At 33.6% G+C, this 23140-nt stretch overlaps 1 protein-coding gene across 1 annotated transcript in view; it reads right to left on the bottom strand.

Annotated features, from left to right (window-relative positions):
- LOC108910226 (putative leucine-rich repeat-containing protein DDB_G0290503) overlaps positions 1-21286 on the bottom strand; it is a 96954-nt gene extending 75668 nt beyond the window's left edge. The window contains exon 1 of the mRNA XM_018714779.1: positions 21206-21286. Coding sequence (XP_018570295.1) covers positions 21206-21268 — 63 coding nt within the window. The 5' untranslated portion in view covers positions 21269-21286. The remainder of the gene's footprint in view (positions 1-21205) is intronic.
- Positions 21287-23140: the final 1854 nt, after the last annotated feature.

Raw genomic sequence — 23140 nt, 5'->3', positions numbered from 1 at the left:
GGTGTCCGGAAATTCATGCAACAAAATTTGGTCATAGATTCTTAAGACAAATTTAGGGGACCCGTATTTTTTCTTTTTGCCAACTGGCCCCCTGTTTCGGAGTTACAGCCCCCTGAAGTCTGCCCCTAAAAATAGTCTTTTTCTTATATCTCGGAACCCTGTTGTACGAGAATAACTAAATTTGGTGCACAGGGGTTTTATGACATGTGGAATCTGATAGTGCTACGCTTTTCGGCGAGGAACCCCCTTAAGACACTTTTTCATGGGCCCCCTTGTCTTTAGAGCCAAAAAAATTTGGTAGCATATTTTAATTTCTTAAAAATTGTTAGTCCCCTAGAAAGCCACTGAATTGGGAAACTTTTTTGTCACTTGGTATTTTTTTCGTAAAATGCATTATTTTCGAGAAAAATGGCAAAATGTGATCGAATGCATATCGTGATTCGTATGAAATTTTACGTGTTAGTCGTAGGTGGCTGGCGTTCGCAATAAACAAACAAATTAATTTTTTGACAGTTATCATTAATCAGTTGTCCGATTATTATCTTTTCTGTATTTGTTGAAAAAATAGTGACATTTTCCATTCAAGAAAAGGTCCAAATGCACCTGATTTACGGAGAGGCCCGTGGAAATTCACGTCTCGCGTCGAGACTGTACGCTGAACGATTTCCCCAACGAATACATCCGTATCATTCGATGTTTTCGCGTGTGCATCGGCAACTTCTGAAGACGGGTTCTGTAATTGTCAAAAGACCCAATGCAGGAAGACATCGTTTGTTAACACCCTATCAAAAAGGAAATATCTTGAATTAAATTGAAGAAAACTCATTGTCAATATCGATTCTCGATTAACTGTTGGGTTAGAATCGTCGGGAGATGTCATTATTTGACCACAGTTGCTCCCTCGTCAGAAATTTAATTACATTTCATGGAAAACATTGTGAATTAAAAAATAAATAAAAAAAGAAGCATTTTATTCAAGTTTCAAATTGTTTTTGTGAAGTTTTTATTAATAATTCGGTTCTTAAAATTAAATTTAATTAGAAAAAGTAAAATAACACCAGTCAATTCCGTAAAATGTGTTCAAAGTGTGAACCGTTTTGTTCTACACAAACCCGCAGACGTTGTGCAAAATTTTGTCGTATTTTCTCATGAATGTTAGGTATCTGCCTAATTTCTTCAGCCGCTGCAAGAATTCGTTCTTGTAGTTGTTCGCGAGTTCTAATTGGTACGGTATAGACGCGATCCTTCATGGCTCCCCAGAAAAAAAATCCAAGGCGTTTAAATCCGGAGAACGGGGGGCCATGCTACATTGGGGGATTGTTACCGATCCAACGCCCTGGAAAATTTTGATTTAGCCACTCGGTTACGAACCGCCCCCGGTGTGGTGGGGCACCATCGTGCATAAATTAAAAATTTTGTCTAATATCGAGGAGTATATCTTCCATAAGAACTGGTAATTCATGTGCCAAAAGATCCAGGTAAGTTTCAGCATTTAACTGTGGGGGCAAGAAATGTGGGCCGATGATGCAATCTCCGACGATTCCAGCCCAGCAATTAATTGAAAATTTATTTTGCGAATGATTCTGCCTTAAGATGTGTGGATTTGCCATGGCTCAGTAATGAAGGTTGCGGAGATTTATTATACCGTCTTTCGTAAAACACGCCTCATCGGTAAAAAAAAAACGGTTCTGAAATTCCAGATTTCGGTTATAACGTATAAGAGCCCATAAGCCAACATTTCTTCTTCGCGCCAAATCTTCTGGATTAAGTTCCTGAACTTTTTGAAAATGATAAGGCTTCAGTAATTGTCGTTTAATAAAACTGTGGATTCTTGTTTTAGGAATATTAAGTTGCAGTTATGCGCGTCTTATGCTTATTTCGGGGTTTTCTTCAATCAAATTCAAGATATTTCCTTCTTGATAGGGTGTTAGTAAACGACGTCTTCCTGCATTGGGTCTTTTGACAATTACAGAACCCGTCTCCATAAGTTGCCGATGCACACGCGAAAACATCGAATGGTAGGGATGTATTCGTTGGGGAAATCGTTCAGCGTACAGTCTCGACGCGAGACGTGTATTTCCACGGGCCTCTCCGTAAATCAGGTGCATTTGGACATTTTCTTAAATGGAAAATGTCACCATTTTTTCAACAAACACAGAAAAGATCGGACAACTGATTAATGATAACTGTCACAAAATTAATTTGTTTGTTTATTGCGAACGCCAGCCACCTACGACTAACACGTAAAATTTCATACGAATCACGATATGCATTCGATCACATTTTGCCATTTTTCTCGAAAATAATGCATTTTACGAAAAAAATACAAAGTGACAAAAAAGTTTCCCAATTCAGTGGCTTTCTAGGGGACTAACAATTTTTAAGAAATTAAAATATGCTACCAAATTTTTTTGGCTCTAAAGACAAGGGGGCTCATGAAAAAGTGTCTTAAGGGGGTTCCTCGCCGAAAAGCGTAGCACTATCAGATTCCACATGTCATAAAACCCCTGTGCACCAAATTTAGTTATTCTCGTACAACAGGGTTCCGAGATATAAGAAAAAGACTATTTTTAGGGGCAGAATTCAGGGGGCTGTAACTCCGAAACAGGGGGCCAGTTGACAAAAAGAAAAAATACGGGTCCCCTAAATTTGTCTTAAGAATCTATGACCAAATTTTGTTGCATGAATTTCCGGACACCCTGTATAAAATTAAATTACCGCAGTAAATAAAAAATAATCTTGGGTCTCGTCCGGGATTGAACCAGCGACCTTACGAATGCAACAGGACGTTTTTACCGCTGTGCTATCGCTGCTTCATCTACAATGCGTCTGTACTGATATTTTAATGGTCATTCACAGCTGAAGTAATCAAAAAATTCTTGTAATGTTAAATTTGCATTTTTCTAACACAAAGTCGTCTCGCAAAAGATCCACGATGAGATAACACAGATAAATAACGACATCCTATGACTTAGAAGAGTTTTTAGCCCCAGCTTATTTCTACTGATTCTTAACTTTTGACGTTTCCGAGATATAAGAAAAAGACTATTTTTAGGGGCAGAATTCAGGGGGCTGTAACTCCGAAACAGGGGGCCAGTTGGCAAAAAGAAAAAATACGGGTCCCCTAAATTTGTCTTAAGAATCTATGACCAAATTTTGTTGCATGAATTTCCGGACACCCTGTATATGGATTCATCTTTTTTAACAAAAAAAATATAAAATTTCAAATAGGTTTCTATATACAGGGCGTCTAAAAAATTGCGTTGAAACTCGAACGGTCCAGAGGCTCCTTTTAGTTTATTGTTTGCAATATTTTTATGAAAACTCTGATATCGTAGTAATCATATGCTTTCTACAAAGGTTATGTACCGAATGTTTCATAAAATGACACAGATGAACTTTGATTTTTACTTATCTTTTCACTTTTCCAAATTTTTTATTGAAATCTTTTCATGTAAAGTTATATAGTTACTAACCAAAGGTTTTTTTTGAAAATCCATATACTGCATGTTCTACATAACTGACCCAAGTCAAAATTATCGGTCTAGAGGCTTCTGTATATTTCAGAAATTTATTGTCGCAATATTTTTATGAAAAATTTATATTGTAGAACTCAGAGGCATTTTGCAAATTTATGTACTGAGTGCTTTATAAAAATGACACAGGCGGACTAGGATTTTTTTCTCATTTCACTACCTACCTAAATTTTCAAATAGATATTTCTACACACGGTGTCAAATGTTTCTTGCAATTTATGTACAGGATGTTTCATAAAACTGACACAGATGGACCAGATTTTCTCTGATTCATTTTGTTAATTTTTTCATGAAATCTTTTGAAGTTGTATATTTACTGACCAGCCGCTTTTTAGAAAATCCATATATGTACTGGGTGTTCCATAAAATTGATCCATATCTGAAACGGTCAATTTTTATCCTTTTCACTTTTAACTTTGTCTTTATTTACTAAAGTCTTTTAATGAAAAATTGTATACTTATTAACCAGTTGTCTTTTTGAATTTTTATACTGAGTGTTACTGATGCAGATTAAAATTACCAATAGAACGAGCTTTCTACAAAGGTTATGTACCGAATGTTTCATAAAAATGACACAGATGAACTTGGATTTTACTTATCTTTTCACTTTTCCAAATTTTTTATTGAAATCTTTTCATGAAAAGTTATATAGTTACTAACCAAAGGGTTTTTTTGAAAATCCATATACTGCATGTTCTACATAACTGACCCAAGTCAAAATTATCGGTCTAGAGGCTTCTGTATATTTCAGAAATTTATTGTCGCAATATTTTTATGAAAAATTTATATTGTAGAACTCAGAGGCATTTTGCAAATTTATGTACTGAATGTTTCATAAAAAGACAGGCGGACTAGGATTTTTTTTTCTCATTTCATTACCTACCTAAATTTTCAAACAGATATTTCTACACACGGAGTTTTATTAACCAAATGTTTTTTTAATTTATGTAGAGGTTGTTTTATAACACTGACACAGGTGGACCTCTTATTCATTTTGTTAATTTTTTCATTAAATCTTTTGAAGAAAAGTTGTATATTTATTGAGCAGCCGCTTTTTAGAAAATCCATATATGTACCTACTGGTTGATCTACAAAATTGACCCACATCCGAAACGGGCAATTTTTTCCCTTTTCACTTTTAACTTTGTTTTTATTTACTAAAATCTTTTAATGAAAAATTGTATATTTAATAACCGGATGTCTTTTTGAATCTTTATATTGAGTGTTCCACAATACTGATGCAGATTAAAATTATGAATAGAAGAAAACTTTCCTTATTGTTTTTTCCATTTTCATATTTTGTACTGAAGTCTGCAATATTTTTATGAGAAATCTTATACCCTACCAACCAGGTGTTTTTTGCAATTTATGTACAGGATGTTTTGTAAAACTTACACAGGTGGATTAAATTTTTCCTTTTTCATTTTTTTTATTTTTTCTTTAAATCTTTTGAAGAAAAGTCGCTTTTTTAAAAAATCCATATACTAGATGTTCTAAAGAATTAAGGGCAGTTTTGTTTCTTTTCACTTTTAGCTTTGTCTTTATTTACTACAGTGTTTTAATGAAAATTTGTATATTTATTAAGCAGATGTTTTAACTTATTATTTTACCATTTCTGCCTTACCTACGTAGTCTTTGGATGAAAATTTTTAGATTTACTAACCAGATGCCCTTTTTGGAAGTTTGGAAGAAACTTTTCTTATTCTTTTCTCCAGCGGGGCCTACTCTTTTTTGAAAAACATTCTCATCAAACTTTTATGTACAGGGTGTGTAAAAAACCAAAGTACAGGGTGTTTCAAAAAATGTTGTATCTACTAACCAGCGAGGAGAGCACCGTGGAGCGAAAGGTCAAACTTCGCGTCAGCGAAGTTTGCCTACCTTTCTAGTAAGTTACTTTATTCCACTAGTGGATAAAGTATCACTAATTCTCGAGATAAATTGATTTCAATTTTCTACAGCGATTATGAGTATCTAGGAGTACCTTATGTAATAAAACTTCAGTTTTTTTCTTGAGGTTAAGTTCATATCGTATTGTAAAACTTCCCACTCCTGTACTATCCGAGGTCAAAAAAGAAAGTCCCATTTAAAATTTTGAATTTGATCTTCAAAAGACCTTGACGTCAGGGTCAAGGTCATTTTCAAGGTCATGTCAAGATAGAACTCTTTTCACCGTACAACTTTTGTATGAATCATTTTTTTTAAGTTATCCCAACAAGGTAGTCTCAAGTTTCTTGTTTTTTTTTTTGTTTTCTATGGCCAGTTTATGGCCAAAATATGGGTTAAAACGAAAAATAATAAGAACAAAAGGTTTTTTTGTTCTTCAATCGAAATCCGTAGTAAAAAATGGGTGTTTCCATTTAAAAAATCAACTTCCGGTCTAAAAACAATACTTTACTACAATAATCGAAATAATCGAGTCCAACCGAGATACTATGTTGTCTCAAGATAAATGTCCCACCCATATACAGGGTGTTTCAGTTCGACTGAATCATAATTTAACCACATATAGAACTCAATAAATAATTCAGAATTGCCTTATAAAGTAAGGGTCTTTGTCTCAAGATAAATGTCGCACCCATATACAGGGTGTTTCAGTTCGAGTGAATCATACTTTAACTACATATAGAACTCAATAAATAATTCAGAATCGCCTTATAAAGTAAGGGTCTAAGTCTCACCGTTTTCACTGTACAGGGCCGTATTGGTCGGTTGCTAAAATCATATTATTTGCGAAATCTTTGGTATGCTTATAACAAATTGATTCATATTTTGTATAGTGTTAACATTTGCACATGTGCATAATTTACTGTAAAATTTACAGATTTCTGCAGGTCAGTGACGTAGGAATGGGTAGTAAAGAGTTTTTTTTACCCCAACTTCTACGCCAATGACCTAATAATCATTTAGGATTCATTTTTAGATTTCGCGGACAATTCTACATAAAAATGGGATTCAACTGAGATTTTCGGTAAAACGATACACTATACCGATTTTCAACAAGTATACTTTTTTATGCACAATTGTCCACGGAATCTAAAAATGAATCCCAAATTAGGCCATTGGCGTAGAAGATGGGGTAAAAAAATCCCACTTTACTGCCCATTCCTACGTCACTGACCTAAAAAAAATTGTAAATTTTACAGTAAATTATGCACACGTGTAAATGTTAACACCACACCAAATTTGAATCAAATTGTTTATAACAAATTGATTCATACCAAATATTTCGTAAATAATATGATTTTAACAATCGACCCTGTACAGTGAAAACGGTGAGACTTACACCCTTGCTTTATAAGACAATTCTGAATTATTTATTGTTCTATTTTGTGGTTAAAGTTTGATTCACTCAAACTGAAACACGCTGTATATAATATACGTTTTATACTATGTGTAATATGTATATAGATTTCGTCAAAATAATGTAATTTCGAAGTAGGTATACACTTTTTCTTCCAAAGACTTCCTTTTAGAGATATAAGCTCTTGAAAAAACTTTTTTTGGTTTTTATTTATTTTTTCTTAAACTGTGGGAGCCATTTGTTTTATATTTAGTATGAAGTGTGCGAATGAAAACCTGTATCGATTTTACAAATTGTAAAAATAAATCAATCGTTTGCGCCCGTAAGGGATTCTGATTTCTAATATAATTGCGGTTTATTCTACAACAAAAAGGTCATTTATTAGTCCAGTCATTATGTACATTTGGAAAGGAAAGTAAATCGGGAAAGCCAAAATTTTTATATGTTGTGGGAGGTGCTTAGAAAAGGTTAACTTGAGATTTGAGACCAAGATTTCCTATGTGCATTTTTCGCCATATTGAAAAAAGGGGTGAATTTTTGTTTTTGCTATAACTCGGTTCCCCGTCGAGATATAGAATTGTTGTTTTTTGTTCCTCTTTCGACGATCTACGATTTAGGTCCTATAAACTTTTCACCTAAAATTGTTAGTTGTTGAGATATCGAACAAAATAGATAAAAATTCAAAGATTCAATGTGGTTTTTCGGGTTTTTCTCTTTTTCCTTAATACTTATCGAAAAAATGTATGTTATCAAACTTGTAGAGGATATTCGTACGAACAATTTAATGCTTTTTATTCATGCGTTCAGCGATTGCGATACCACCTCATCTTTGTTCAGCATCGGCAAATCGAAATTCATCAGCATATTGGAAAAACATATGGAACTACTATCATCGGTTGAATTATTCAAAAGAGAACACGTCGACCGGAGGTTCTGATATCCACGAGAGAACGATTTTTCATTGCCCTATATGGCGGTGAGAAGCACGGCAAAAAACATCAATGCGCTACGATATCAACGCTACGCAAAATCTATCACCAGAAATAGATTCAACCTATCATCAGCACAACAACACATATTCCGCACGTATGATCAGGTACAAACTTGGTTTGAGTTTTACAAGGATCCGGAGGAATGGGGTTGGCGACGAACGGACCATGGTCTAGAGCCGATTATTAACAATGCTGATCCTGCGCCACCCGAGCTTTTGAAGCTAATGTCTTACAAATGCAAGGGAAAATGCGGAACTGCTTGTGGGTGCAGAAGAGCTAGCATTGAATGTTCAATCATTTGCCTGAACTGCAATGGACAAACATGCAAAAACGTTGCCAAAGTCGATGTCCTGATCTGTGACAACGAATTAGATTTCGAAGATGATTCAACAGTCGGAGAAAATATGGTCGAAGAATCTCCACGTATCGAAAAGTATCCTCAACAGCGGGACTGTGAACCAGGGCCGTCGAAGAGAAGGAAGACGTAGATATTTCTTCCACATAAAAACATTCTTGTATAATAAATTCCATGTGTGTGAAACATAATCGCACTGTGTTAGTTCTTTATTTCGAATCCATTACAACGTACCTATGAAACCGCGCGAGCTATAAAATAAAAACTTCGCACGGACTTGCCAACTTCGTGATACGATAGAACCCGCAATTATTACCCTAGAGAAAGAACAAAAGTATTAAATTGTTTGTACGAATATCCTCTATAAGTTTGATAATATATATTTTTTCGATAAGTATTAAGAAAAAAGAGGAAACTCAGAAAAAACAGATTGAATTTTTGAATTTTTATCTATTTTGTTATACAGGGTGATTCAGTCATAATGTCATTAATTTTAAGAGCAGATAGAGAAAAATGAGTATAATACGATGGCGTGATTAAAAAAAAATTTAAATGCATATTTAAGCTGAAAAAAATATTTTCAAATCATTATTTAACCCCCTTTTCAGGCTGTTACTGACCGGCTGACGTCACAATATTATGCACGGCTACGATATGAACCTATGAACAACGCGCCCTAGATGCAACGTTGCCATATTTATATATTTTCGCTCATATAAAGACAATAAATAAACGGTTTTGCTCACGTCAGCCAATAATAATTTAAAATGCTATAAATTATTTTTTATTTATGCAATCAACATATTAAATTGTTATTGTTGCCCAGCAAGAACCTCGAGGTCTGAGCATGCCTTGCCAAAAATCAGTTTTTATTAGCATCATAATTTTAATATTTTAACAACATTTGCTGTAAGCCCGAAGGGGAAGGTTTTCAAACAATTCTACTAAAAATTAGTAACGCGGCCCATTCAGATGTTCAGGTAGAAAATGCGGCCCAATTAAACGATCGCCATTGACATTGACACCGAATCTCCTCTGAAAGCTATACCACCGACGAGTAGTGTGCGGGTAGTAGTGTGTTTCATCTGACCAAATGTGACTATTATGGCTGCAAAGAAATTAGCTGTTTCACTTTAAATAAGATTTAATATTGAAGTTACAAAACCCCAAAAGTTCAAATAATTTAAATTTCATTTCATAACCATTTCAATTTCGTTACAGAAATAATGTCATAAAAAACCAACACTCACTAGATAAATTATAAAGAGAGGATAAATTGTATGCAGTATTTAAATATTGACTGCAATTAGAAGAGAGACTTGTATATTCCATAAAAAAACAATGGGACGGAGACAAATAAACAACTCGGTACGTCGTGTTTCCGACCTAGGGTAACCTGTGGTTCAGTAACCTTTTAACCCAGTTTTAATTTGCACACGTGCACCATATAGTCCAGGAGCCCGATGTGCAAACAACTTATTCTTAAATATTTGACCTCTTGAATCCAAAGAAACTTGGTCGCAAAGCCTGAAAGTGGTCAGTTTAATTGTTATCAACAAATTAAATGTTTAAATGGCTGTAAAAAGTTTATTTTTATAGCTAGTACAATTTATTCGCTAATAGTTACGTTTTCTCATAACAAATATGTATTTTTTTGGAAATTAAAAAAAATTAACTTTAACCAAAGTTATTGCAAATTTAGTGCAAATTTCTTACATTTTCCGTCTCCGTGCGCACTAATTTTACCATATCTGGTTCTAAGTTCCATTTATTTATTAATTTATTTAATAATTAATGGCATCTTAGAAAGTTGTGAAATTTCAACGAAAATGCCGGTTTTAATTGTTTATAAGGTTTTTTTTATTATTCAACTTCGACGAAAAGCCAAAAAAGTTACCGGATATTGTTCTTTGCATTCTAACAATCAAGCAAGGCATGAAATCATTGTTAGGATGCGAGGAACAATAACCGGTAACTTTTTTGGCTTTTCATAAAAATTGAATAACAAAAAAAGTTTTATAAACCAATAAAGCCAACATTTTCGTTGAAATTCCACAACTTTCTAAGCTGCCATTAATTTTTAAATAAATTAATTAATCAATGGAACTTACCTATCTTGTAAAATAAAGTTTAAGTTTTAAAATGAGATGTGCGTCTCAATCCGTCCAATTGAACCAGAGATATGGTAAAATTGGTGCGCGCAGAGACGGAAAATGTAATATATTTGCACTAAATTTGCAATAACTTTGGTTAAAGTTAATCTTTTTTTAATTTTCAAAAAAATATATGTTTGTTGTGAGAAAACGTAATAATTAACAGATAAAAAATTGTACTAGCTATAAAAATAAACTTTTTACAGCCATTTAAACATTCAATTTGTTAACAACAATTAAACTGACCACTTTCAGGCTTTGCCACCAAGTTTTTTGGTTTCGAGAAGTCAAAATACTTAAAAATAAGTTATTTGCAGCCGTGGAATTCTGTTTGGCTACGGAAACCTATCTGGCCCCTAGCCCCTAGACTAATACGAGTGTAGTAGCAAAAAGTTGTCGGTCTTTTATCAAAGGAAAATCGTATCAACAAATTTAATTTAAAATCTAAAATACCGGCTGTTTTCGTAGTAGCTGTAGTCGCCCAGGTGCATCGAGTGTACGAAGTGGTCGGTTATATGTCAAATACTAACCTGGCGAGCTTGAACCTGAACTTGGCAACGCTGTTCCTTTAGCCGACAACTGTTCGTGACATTACGTTACAAAATTTTCCGAGCATCCGGGCATCGGCAGGGCAGCCCTCGTAGCGGGAGTTATGGGTTGATTTCCTTCATTTTTAAAAGTCGAGTAAACAATTTTTTTTTCCGATTTTCTGTCTTTATTAAGCTTTCCGAGTACGTGGTTAAAATTAATGACATTATGACTGAATCACCCTGTATATCTCAATAAGTAACAATGATAGGTGAAAAGTTTATAGGAGTTAAATTGTAGATCGTCGGAAGAGAAACAAAAAATATCAATAAATCTGTATCTCGACGGAGAACCGAGTTATCGCGAAAACCATAATTTACCGCTTTCTTCAAGATGGAGGTACGCTGACGGAAAAATCGAAACTTCGCACAGACTTACCGACTTGGCGGCGCGATAGAACACGCAATTATCACTCTAGACAAAAAACAAAGCCACCAAATTGTTTGTACAAATACCCCCTACAAGTTTTATAATAAACATGTTTTTGGTAAGTATTAAGGAAAAAGAGAAAAACCCGAAAAATCAGATCGAATCTTTGAATTTTTATCTATTTTGTTCGATATCACAACAACTAACAATAATAGGTGAAAAGTTTATAGGACCTAAATTGTAGGTCGTCGAAAGAGGAACAAAAAATAACTAAACAACAATTCTGCATCTCGACGGGGAACCGAGTTATAGCAAAAACAAGAATGCACTCCTTTTCCAAGATGGTGGAAAATGCACATAGGAAATTCAGGTCTCAAATCTCAAGTTAAGCTTTTCTAAGCACCCCCCCCCCCCAACATATAAAAAATTTGGCTTTCCCGGTTCACTTTCTTTTCTTCGCCTTATTTTTGGACAGAATGACTGGACTATATTATTTTTAAACCAAATGCTTACTTAGTTTTTGAGAAAAATGGCTTCTTATGAATTCATTACATGTGAAATAGTTGTTTTTCAAACAGAATAAAATATTTAATATTCAGAAACAAACAGAAATAACAATTACAATAAAGAACAAAAGAAACAGTATCACAACAAATGTTTGAAATGTTGTCCTCGAACACCAATGCATTTCTCACGTCGCCTAATTAAGCTTTGAATTGCTCTCCTAATTATATTGGGGTTGTGTTTAAGAGTTTCACAATTATTTTTAATTCTTCTCCTTAACATTTCAAGAGTACAGACTAGTGAACTATACACCCTTTCTTTAATAAATTCCCAAACGAAATAATCCATGGAATTTAGATCTGGCGATCGTGGCGGCCAAGCAATAGAACCGGTACCAGGTTCTGCATGATACATTTCCAAAATACACCTGATCCATGGACGTGGATAGAGTTTCCCAAGCCACTGCCTAATTTGACCATAATGAGCCGGAGCGGAGAGCCATCTGAATCCACATATTTCTCCTTAGAAGTAATAGTAATAAGTCGTCGAGTAAAGTTTAATTTTAATCTTCTTCTTTGTTTGAAAAACTTAACCATTTGATATGTAATGATGAATTTTTCTCAAAACCAAGCATTTGATTTTAAAATAGTAAGATACCTTCTTGCCATGGAATAAAGCGCAATGTAAAAGAAAATATATTCATTTTGAAAAATTCCCAGTGGCGTAAAAATTATATTAAAAAATAGGGGTTATCAGAACCCCTCACAGACGCCTATGATTGATATATTTTCGCAATAATTTGTAAAATCGATAAAGCTTTTCATTCGTACACTTCATACTAAATATAAAACAAATGACTCATAGTTTAAGAAAAAATAAATAAAAACCAAAAAAAAAATTATCAAGAGCCTTTGTTTACCTGAAAATAACATTATTTTGACGAGATCTTTCGATGGTTAAAGTCCTAATCTAAAAAGTGAATCACCCTGTACATATACAGTGTGTCCACGTATTGAGTGCACGTGGAGTGTAAATGACAAAAATTTTTCGAGTTGAAATTTGAGCCTCTGAGTATCATCTCTGCTTGATTTTAAATTAGGATGTTGAAAAAATTAGTCCAATTAATTAATGTACAAGCTAAGTGGTCAAGTTGGTTCTGAAAATTTGGACGTAGGGCGTAGCGTATAGCAAATGAACTTAAACGTCATCTGTCAAAGCGATATATCGCCGCTATCAATTTGAATATTTTCGTTTTAAAAAGCGTTTAAAATGGTGTTTTCTCAAGAACAAAAAGTGTTTATCATAGAGTCCTACTTTAGAAATGGACGCAAGATTGATGGAATATGGAACTGTTCTATTGAGGAATGTTTCATAGAATTTCAAAATCAATTTCCCGGCGTTGTTGAGTACAAAATTTTTCAAAGTGCAGTTCAGCGTTGTGTTAATGTTTTTCGTGAAACGGGCAGTGTAACAAGAAAAGAAGGAAGCGGCCGACCTAAAAAGCGGACTGAAGAATTAAAAGAAAATGTCCAACAAATAATGGAAAATGCGCCAAGAACTTCTGTACGTGTTTTATCACAAATGGTGGGAGTATCAGTCGGTACCTGCCACACAGTGTTAAAAAAATATTTGCGTTTGTTCTCCTATCGTTTAACTTGTCAGCAAGAACTTCATGAAGTTGATTTTCCGCGACGGGCTGTATTTTGTGAATGGTTTTTAAACAACTACGGTGAACTTCATAATATCACCTTTTTTTCTGATGAAGCCTGGTTTCATTTAAGTGGTTACGTAAACTCACAGAATATGAGAATGTGGTCTTCTGAAAAACCAGATAACTTTTTTGTCGAGGGCCCTCTACACGCTCAAAAACTTGGAGTTTGGTGTGCTCTCAATCAAAGGAGGATTTATGGACCTATTTTTTTTTAATGGTACTCTTACTGCGCAAAGGTATAGAGAAGAAATTATCGCTCCTTTTGTTAACCAGCTGGAAGAAAACGAAACTACAAACTTTTACTCTCAACAAGATGGCGCAAGGGCACATACGGCAGGCCAGACGATGAATATGTTGAGGGAAGTTTTCCAAAATCGACTAATAAGTCTCAATGCTGAACATGAGTTTCCACCGAGGTCATGTGATATTACGCCTTGTGATTTCTTTTTGTGGCCTTACCTTAAAAACACTATTTTTGAACTGCCTATTCCTGATTTAAACCATCTGCAGGCTCGACTTATAGACAAGATTCGTGAAATTAACAATACCCCGAGCATCTTAGAAAATGTCTTTAATTCTTTGAGGAACAGGTGTGAAAAGTGCTTGGAACAAGGAGGGGGACACTTTCAGCAGCTGCTTTAATTTGTTGTTATAACAAGGAGGGGGACACTTTCCGCAGCTCCTTTAATTGTTTGTTATTGTTATCACGATTATTCTTTAAAATAAAGTTTTATAGTCATTAACGTTATTGAAACTGACAGCTGCTATACAGCTCGTTGAGAAATGAGGTTAAGTTGGTCGCTATAAGCTACTCCCTACGTCCAATGTGTCAGAGCCAACTTCGACCACGTTTTTATTTGAACGCTCGTTACATATAATCACCAAATATCAAAACTTCCGCAAATTTTTACAGGTAAATTCTCATAATTACTGGGCTATTACGCAAATTGGTTTGTGCAACGATTTAAACAAAATACAAATTTTACTAGTATTGTTTTGTTCACGGACGAAGACGGTTTCACCCGACACAGAGTAATAAATTGCCATAATATGCATATCTGGCATGAAGAAAATCCCCATGCAATATTACACACAAAGCACCAACAAAGATTCATGGTTAACATATGGGCGGGGATTATTGGGAATCATCTCATTGGACCGTTTTTTTTTGAAGACGAATGAAATCGTGCCATGTATTTGAAATTCTTGCAACAAAGCTTAAACGGTTATTAGATAGAAAATGTGCCCTTAGAAATTAGAAATCAGATGTAGTTTATTCATGACGGTGCACCTTCCCATTTTAACAACCGAGGTCACCCGACATGACTCCATTGGATTTTTTTTTTGGGAAATTTAAAGAGGCTTGTCTATTATTCGACGCCAGTTCACGCCAGGGAAGACCTGATAGGAAGAATAACACTTCATTGCAACGAAATCCTGGAATGTTTCAAGTACGAGAAAATATCCATCGGATAAGGAAATGTTTAGAGGTACAGGACCCCCACAAACAAGAAGCAGCAAAGCTTTCGAATTTTTAACATCCTTGCATTTAAGTGATTTGGAAATGTATCAGAATAAATTCTTCTTGCCTCCACACAATTGTCGAGTGCTTATCCATAAGTTAGATAGGTATATGTCAGCATTAATGAGATTTGAGATATAATATTGACAAATTTTATTATTTTACTACGAATTATTAGTTATGATGTTATTCGATTAGTTTTTGCGTATCGGCTTATGTTAATAAGCTTCAAAAGTTAATGTTTAAACGTGTTACACAAAAACTTATTTTTTTCAAAAACGGCTAGTTTTATTGAAACAAATGTAGAGTACCTTTTACAAAGAAGCATTGACCAAAGTATTTAAAAATTCAGTTTTCAGATCTATAAATGTTTCTACAAATCTATAAATGTCTATCTATAAATCTATCTATATCTATATATCTATAAATCTTTCTATAAATGTTTTATGGCCTACATAAATATTAAAATTTTATTAAATTATACACGTCGGTTCAAAAGTTAGAGCCGAAAAGGTAAATCGCTGGGTACCCCTTTGGGGCTCTGTATCTCCGTTAAGGGGCACTTTAGGAATTTTTTTTATGATGAACTAGGATTATTTTGACCTCCCCTATACACTCCTGAGAATATATCATATACTTACCAGACACCCTGTATACAGGGTGATTCAGGAGGATATGTCAATATTTTAGGTAGGTACGTTTTCAGGGACCCAAAATAAACATAAAAGTTCGTATAAACATGGATTGCTCAGCCGTTACCATGACAGGGGTAAACAATATTTAATTTAAAATTTTTATTAAATTATAGCAGATAGACTAGGTTCTACAGTTTTCAAAAATGCCACCTTTTTACTGTTGCTTAGCAACCCCGTCAGATATAAGCAACACTGGCATTTTTGAAAACTATAGAACCTAGCCTACCTGTTATAAATAATTTAATAAAAGTCTTAAATTGAATACTGTTTATCCCTATTATGTAACGGCTAAGAATAGGACCCATGCTTATAGGAACTTTTATGTTTATTTCAGATCCCTGAATACGTACCTAAAGTAGGTATTAAGGTTTCCTCTTGAATCGCCCTGTATAATATTCTGTGCACATAATAGGTATATACTGTGATGCTCCAATTATGACAACTAGTTTTGTTATGTGTTGTGTATTGGTTTGTATTGTATTATGTTGAGCGCCAGTGAAATGTTAGCAATTTTACTATTAGTTCAGGAAATATAATTTAACACTTACCAGGCTAGCTTTCTCGTAGGATAACACTCAATTTAATATAAATTGTAATTTAAAGATTAAACGTTTTTTTTAAGTATTCGGGATTTAAAATGAAATTATAATTTTATTTTTTTTTTTAAATGATTTGATTGACAATTAAATTAATTCTGTCAAATTTGCACAAATAACTTATATTACTACTAACTAATTTTATTAGAACATGAGTTCTCATCTCAGAAGTCGGTTCATATATTAAATTTTTACTGGTAACTGAATTTGAAAAAAAGAATTAAATAATATAGTGTGATCTGGGTTCAAACTTTCTATTGACATAAAGATGACAAACAAATTACTAAATTTTTCTATTCCCTATTTAACCTGCTCTACCTTATATCTATTCTATAAACATGTACTTATTATCTTCTAAGAATAATTATTGTCACTCACTTAATATCTATCAACTATCCTTCTTTCTTCCACTGTCCTTGACCTCTTAAGTCGGCACTTTCCCTCTGTATCGTCTCTTCGGTCCTCTCCCTTCTAGGCGTCCACTTACTCTCTCCTTGTGGTTGTCTAGGTATGCTAGATGGGACTTCTAGACTCGCCTGGTATCTCGCACCCCTTGTCTCCTTTATTCTTGGCTAGGATAATTCGGAAAATTTTACTAATATAACCTTTTTAATATTAACGCTTTAGTTATCTGAATCCCCTTTCACTATCTTCTAATACTAATTCTTTTCTCAAGAAACTTTTCCTTCGGGTTTTCAAGACCGGCTTTGCAATTTTCCTTTCGTCGTTTATATCTTTAATTTGCTTGTATTTATATAATCTTGTATTCTCCTTGACAATTCCTCTCTGCTTTTTCTATCTTATTTATTATTATTATCAATCATCAATGTTTTTTTTTCCGTCTCCTAGATCACTGCACACTTAATTTAAAATACAAAATTTCTTTTTCATTTAACCAATCAGATCACTTTAACTTTAACATTTTCAATTTAACTTTTCCAATATTATTTAATTCCTAATTTGCTATCTAATGCCCTTATTTTATACCCACTTCTATAAATTTAGACTAATATTCCACCAAAATTCATAGTTTACTTATAAATTGTCATTATGTATCCAATTGTCATCAAATTTCAAATCATTAACTTCCACTGTCATTCTTTGACTTTAATTTCCTTTCATCCCAATACTGAAATTTAAACCTTTGAATTATTGATTCTTCTCAATACATGTACAACAAAAATGAATATTCTATGAATATTTAAATGTTCTGGCCAGATCTCGACTAAGGCTCAGCAGCCATCTCGTCTTAGGTTTGTTAGGTCCATATATAAAGCTATATATTCTCTGTTCATCCTCCAGTTTTGACCTAAAGTTTGATAGGTCCGTTTATTAAGGACCCCGTTAATACTACGTCGTGTGATTCCGAGGATTATTTCAGGTCCCTGGTCAGGTCCCCTGTATCCAAGACAAGCCAGTTGATCTGCCCTCCCGTTACCAGGAATAGCCATGTGACCCGGAATCTAAGCCAACTACACCTCTCTTCGTCTGGCCTATGATTCCAGAGCGCCTCTGCATTGCTGAACGAGGGCTGACCTCGGGGAATTAACCTCTCTGAGCACGACCTTACTATCGGAGCAGATAAAAATCTTCTCCTCTACATAGTCCCTTACCTCCTCATTGCTTGCCACCATCAAGATAGCGAAAACCTCAGTCTGAGAGTTGAGGACCCAGTGAAAAACATTCCTGTATACCACTGCCTTCCAGATAAATTCCTGCTCCTGAAAACTCGTCTCCTACCTGAGATCCATCAGTATAGCATACTAGGGATCCCGGGGAGAACATTCCTTCCTTAACCCCAGCCGGTCTTCTGATTTACGGGTGATTCTTTCAACCTGTGGCCCCGAGACAGTTTATATTATCGAAGTAAGTTGATTTAAATAGTAAAAATAATGTATTTAGTTACTTTATCGAAAGGTGAAATGTAATTACATTAAAATATTCTCAAATGCTTGTCCATTTGTCATTGTTACCATAGATAACTGAAATTGATTTAGTTTAGGAACTTTATATTTTAGCAACATACAACAAGACAGGTTTTTACAGTAAATAAAGTAATGTTTTAAAAACTACATGTGTTTTCTCAAAATCTCTTACATAGACTGAGGGAAAAAATATATGTACACCATCAATGGACATAATGGCATACACCTGCTATAATTTTATCCATACGCGTCTTAATGTGGGTGAAATCTGCAAAGATATACCGAGGGTTCCATTTGAAATAAGGAAGTTGATAGCTTCAACAGTGCGGTCGTTGAAGTCGACAATGTTAAAATGGTGATTTCAAAAAATGTTAGAGATCAATTATTATATATTATTTTTTAATTTTATATAAAAAGAGACAATTACTCAGATAAGAAACAATTAAATATTTTTTAATAATTCAATTTATAAGAAATCGAAATAAAGTAGGTTTTGGACTAAAACTTTTCATTAAGTTCAATGAATTTTAATATTGCATTTTAGTTTTTCTTAAAAGAAAAATGAACATATTTGAAATAATATTCGCCACAAAAACTCATATAGCAAAGGCAAAGGTAAACATAAATAATTCTATTTATACCTACCCTACAAGTTAGCCATTAAAATAAATAATACAATAAAAATTAATGTTGCAATGTTACAATAAAAAAAATGTAAAAATATTCAAAACTACTAGAAGGCTAAAAATTGGTGGGTGTAAAATAAAAAAATAATAATAATTTTGTTATTTGGGGTTCGAGAAATTAAAAATTTTTTTTTAACGTCAAATTCGACGGATATAGAAAATCACGTGATTGATTTTGCGCAAGCCATTCTTCTTTACTCGAACACAATCGGCGACTTCAAATTTTTCTATAATTAATATAACATTTTCCTATACGGTATACACTTACTGATATTGATGAGTATTGGTGTCATAGTATATATACGGGTTCGGAAAGTCCTCATGGTACATCGGCCGTTACGTGAGAGCGATAAAGTAAGTCATAGAAATCCGTGCGATAGAGAAGGATGGCTATAATGAAGGCGTCTCACAGTCACTGCCCGTTTCGTCCTTCCACAAATAAGATCCACTTCCACTTGTAATTCAGCTACCGGTGGTTATCTTTGTTTTCGTCGTTTGCCTTTTCTTTAATAGATGTCACTACTTATACAATAGGGTTGTTGACCAAATTTCAAAAAGAAGATAATATAATTCTACACGTACTAATTAGTGTGTATGCACAATTAGAGATTGAGAAATGCGTCGGAACAGTTTTAAAATAATTTTTTAAAACTGATTTTTTTATAATATTTCAAAACGGCTGTGACGTCATAAGGGGCACCTTGTAGTGAAATTATGTGTAGATGATTGCGTAAAGGAAAAAAATTGGAGGAAGAAGATGCTTTGTCAACACTGTCAGTAGTGTCAGTGTGTCAGTGATATTGTCGCATAAAATATTTTCAAGTCTACGAGTTATTTTCTTAATTTTCGAATTCCTTTATTAAGTAAAATTATTATTTAGTAATAATCATTTAATATCTTCCTTAGAATTAAAGCAGAATGTGTGAAACGGGATTTGTGAAAGCTACTTCGCAAATTTTATCGAAAATTGATATTTTTATGATCATGAATTGAATTTTTAAAAAGAGACGGACCGTTTTAATATTGGTGAAATCAGAGGTATAAAAGCAGCCAGGTAAGGATTAACATATTTAATTAATGATTTTATTGTGTTTATTTATAATATAAATAATAAATATAAATACCTATTTATTTACGGAAAATTATAGTGCAGTTCGGGAGTCTTATGAAGATAATGCAATTGGCTATGTGGAATGTGGAATGTGGAACAAAACACCACTTAAATTTTATTGAATCCATTACAATCAGGAAATTAATAATAACTATTACAAATACTCTTAATTGATAGACTGCTATCACTAGTGTCACTACTGTCACTTTTGTTAAAAACCAGGAAACAGTGCACAGGGTTTGATGAACAATTTGGATAATTTTCTTCTTCAAAATTATGCAATAGGATCGCTACTAGCTTCTTGTTCAATTGCCCCTTATGACGTCAGACTAGTTTTTAAGTAACACAAAAATTCATAAATGATTTCTACCACTAATTTGTCGTATATTTAAAATTTTACTATACAGGCAGGTTCTTTTATATAAAATCTTTGTATCAACAACAATTTGTATATGGTTTGTTTTTATAGTCAACAACCCTATTCCGACTGCGGTATTCCGATATGTTAATACAATCCGTTAACAGAGAGCAGCACAATTTCTCTAAGGTTAGGCGCAGCCCTAGAAAGAGTGATGCCAGATCTACAGATTTTTTTGGAATTGAGGAAATAGGGAATTTTGCTTTATTTCTTGGGATTTTTAAGTCATTTGTAAAATCGATCACTCTTTCTGGGGCTGTGCCTCACCTTAGAGAAATTGTGCTGCCCTCTGTTAACGGATTGTATTAACATATCGGAATACCGGAGTCGGAAATGTATAAGTAGTGACATCTATTAAAGAAAAGGCAAACGACGAAAACGAAGATGACCACTGGTCGCTGAATTACAAGTGGAAGTGGATCTTATTTGTGGAAGAGCGAAACGGGCGGTGACTATGAGACGCCTTCATTATAGCCATCCTTCTCTATCGCACGAATTTCTATGACTTACTTTACCGCTCTCACGTAACGGCCGATGTACCACTGGCACATAGGAAAATTAGTTCTACGGTTAGTTAGTTACAGTTAGATTACACAGTTGCCTATAGAGTTTAAACAAAATATTCCATTCAGTACTCCTCGAAATAATGTATTACATGACGATGAAATGAATGAAAGTTCTTCTATTAACAAAAAATGTTGGATTATAGCTACGTATTCTTTAAGAAACATCAAGCAACTTACCATTTTACTCTTCTTTTCAAGATATCCCGACACTTTCGGGTTCATTGCATTGTCTTCAGCCATATTAATAGATTATCTAGAATAAAAATAAATATTTATAGTAGGTAATACCTGATATAATTTTGCAAAAACCTAAATTGCAGTTCTGTTTTGAATTTTCTTTGAGCCTATGTAATATGTAAGTAATATAGTAGTATATTAATCGCTCAGGTAGTTAGGTGGTCGCTAGAAATGTCTCCTATTTTTTGTTACACTTCAAAATATGAAAGAAAATACAATAATAAAAGTTATCAGTTGTTAATGCACATATGTATATTTCTTTAAAGTGTACTTTTACGTATTTAGATTTAGAATGTTTTCTTAGAATTATAATCATATAGGTAAAGTTTGAGGATCTATTTCTAATTATAAGGGAGTTTTAGCATTAAAATAGTAGTAAAGCATAATAACTTCCTTCTTCAGATTAAACATGCTAGTCCACGGGCCCACGTACAAAGAAATGATTACCAGCAAGCTGTAACTTTGCGTGCAGCTTAAGTTTGATGAGTCTCCCAAGATTTGACTATGAGGAAAATTCAACAGTGGTAAGTTTTCCCGTGATTTTCAGGAAAACATGTCAATCTGGCATAAACATGGAATGTTATGACCAGCACTTTTTTTAAGTTTAAATGAAAGATATATATTTTTTAAACCCCCCAAAAATTTGTCCGACAAAAATGTTGGTAAGTTTGTCCCCCACCCCAAATATGTCGATTTGGTGACATTATGGTTGGTGACAACCAGCAAGCTGATTTTTCTGGGAGGGTTTAATAATAAGATTTGAAATGAAAGTATCTTATTGTCCGACAAAATTCTGGAGAAGTTTTTGCAGTCCGACGCCCCGAAGATGTCGACTTAACGACAATATGGTTGGTGATAACTAGTTGTCGGACAAAAGCATCATTATTTAAAAAAATGCAATATTAATCTGAGAATTTAATTGTCCGACAAAATTAAAATTTTGCGGTTTCTATACTTACGCATGATGTAGAAGATTTATATTTAATAAAAAAAATGTATGAATAAAAAAAATTTTGTTTAAATTTTTCAAATTTCAAAATAAATATGACTAATTTAAATTTATTTTTTTATACAATTACAAAAAAATTGTAGGTATACAGGGTGGTCCCGAGCTAATAGGCCAAAATTCATGGATAGATTCTGGAAGCAAATATATTGCGATTTAGCCGAACTTACCTTAGTCCAAAAGTTGACAGTTAAAGAGATACATGGTGTTAAATGTAAAATATTATTTTAGTTTTTTTTTCATTTATTCCTTAACAAATGCAAATATCCTCACAAAATTTTGAGGTTTGGAGTTCTTTAAGTAGAGGAATTGAAATGTGTTCACATTTTGGTTAAAGTTCATAGAGGGCGCTAGCTGCGGTAGACTAAATGTGTTAAAAACGACATAACTTTTTTATACTTTAAGGTATCTCATCTTTGGTATCAAATTCTTATTTTCCTAGTTATTTTTACACAAAAAAGCTACACTTTATAAAACTAACTGTCTCGCACCGTTTTCGAGATATTTGGCTTTGAAACTTCCAATGCTGTTGAATTAAATTGCAATGAAGTACCTACCTAATCAAATAATTTACATATTCCACTCAACTTATTGCTGTCATTTGTATGCTACTGTCCATTAAGTATTATTCGTACCTAAAATTACATCTTAATTTAAATTGTATGTACATAAATGTGAGAGGGAATGCCGAGACTTCCGTTTTTGGTGTTACATGAAATTAGTCGTTTATGGAGAAACTATAAACACCTATTGAGAACTTTGGTAGCAGGTTTTAAATGCTGCAAAGTCAATTCGCATTAAGAATTTATACTTTACAACAAGACAATATCTTAATAAACGCGTTGATAAATGTATAATAATATTTTTAA

The sequence above is a fragment of the Anoplophora glabripennis genome, unplaced genomic scaffold, assembly GCF_000390285.2.
Source record: "Anoplophora glabripennis isolate ALB-LARVAE unplaced genomic scaffold, Agla_2.0 scaffold734, whole genome shotgun sequence".
In the NCBI taxonomy this organism is placed as follows: Eukaryota; Metazoa; Arthropoda; class Insecta; order Coleoptera; family Cerambycidae; genus Anoplophora; species Anoplophora glabripennis.
This window is presented reverse-complemented; position numbering and strand designations above follow the sequence as displayed.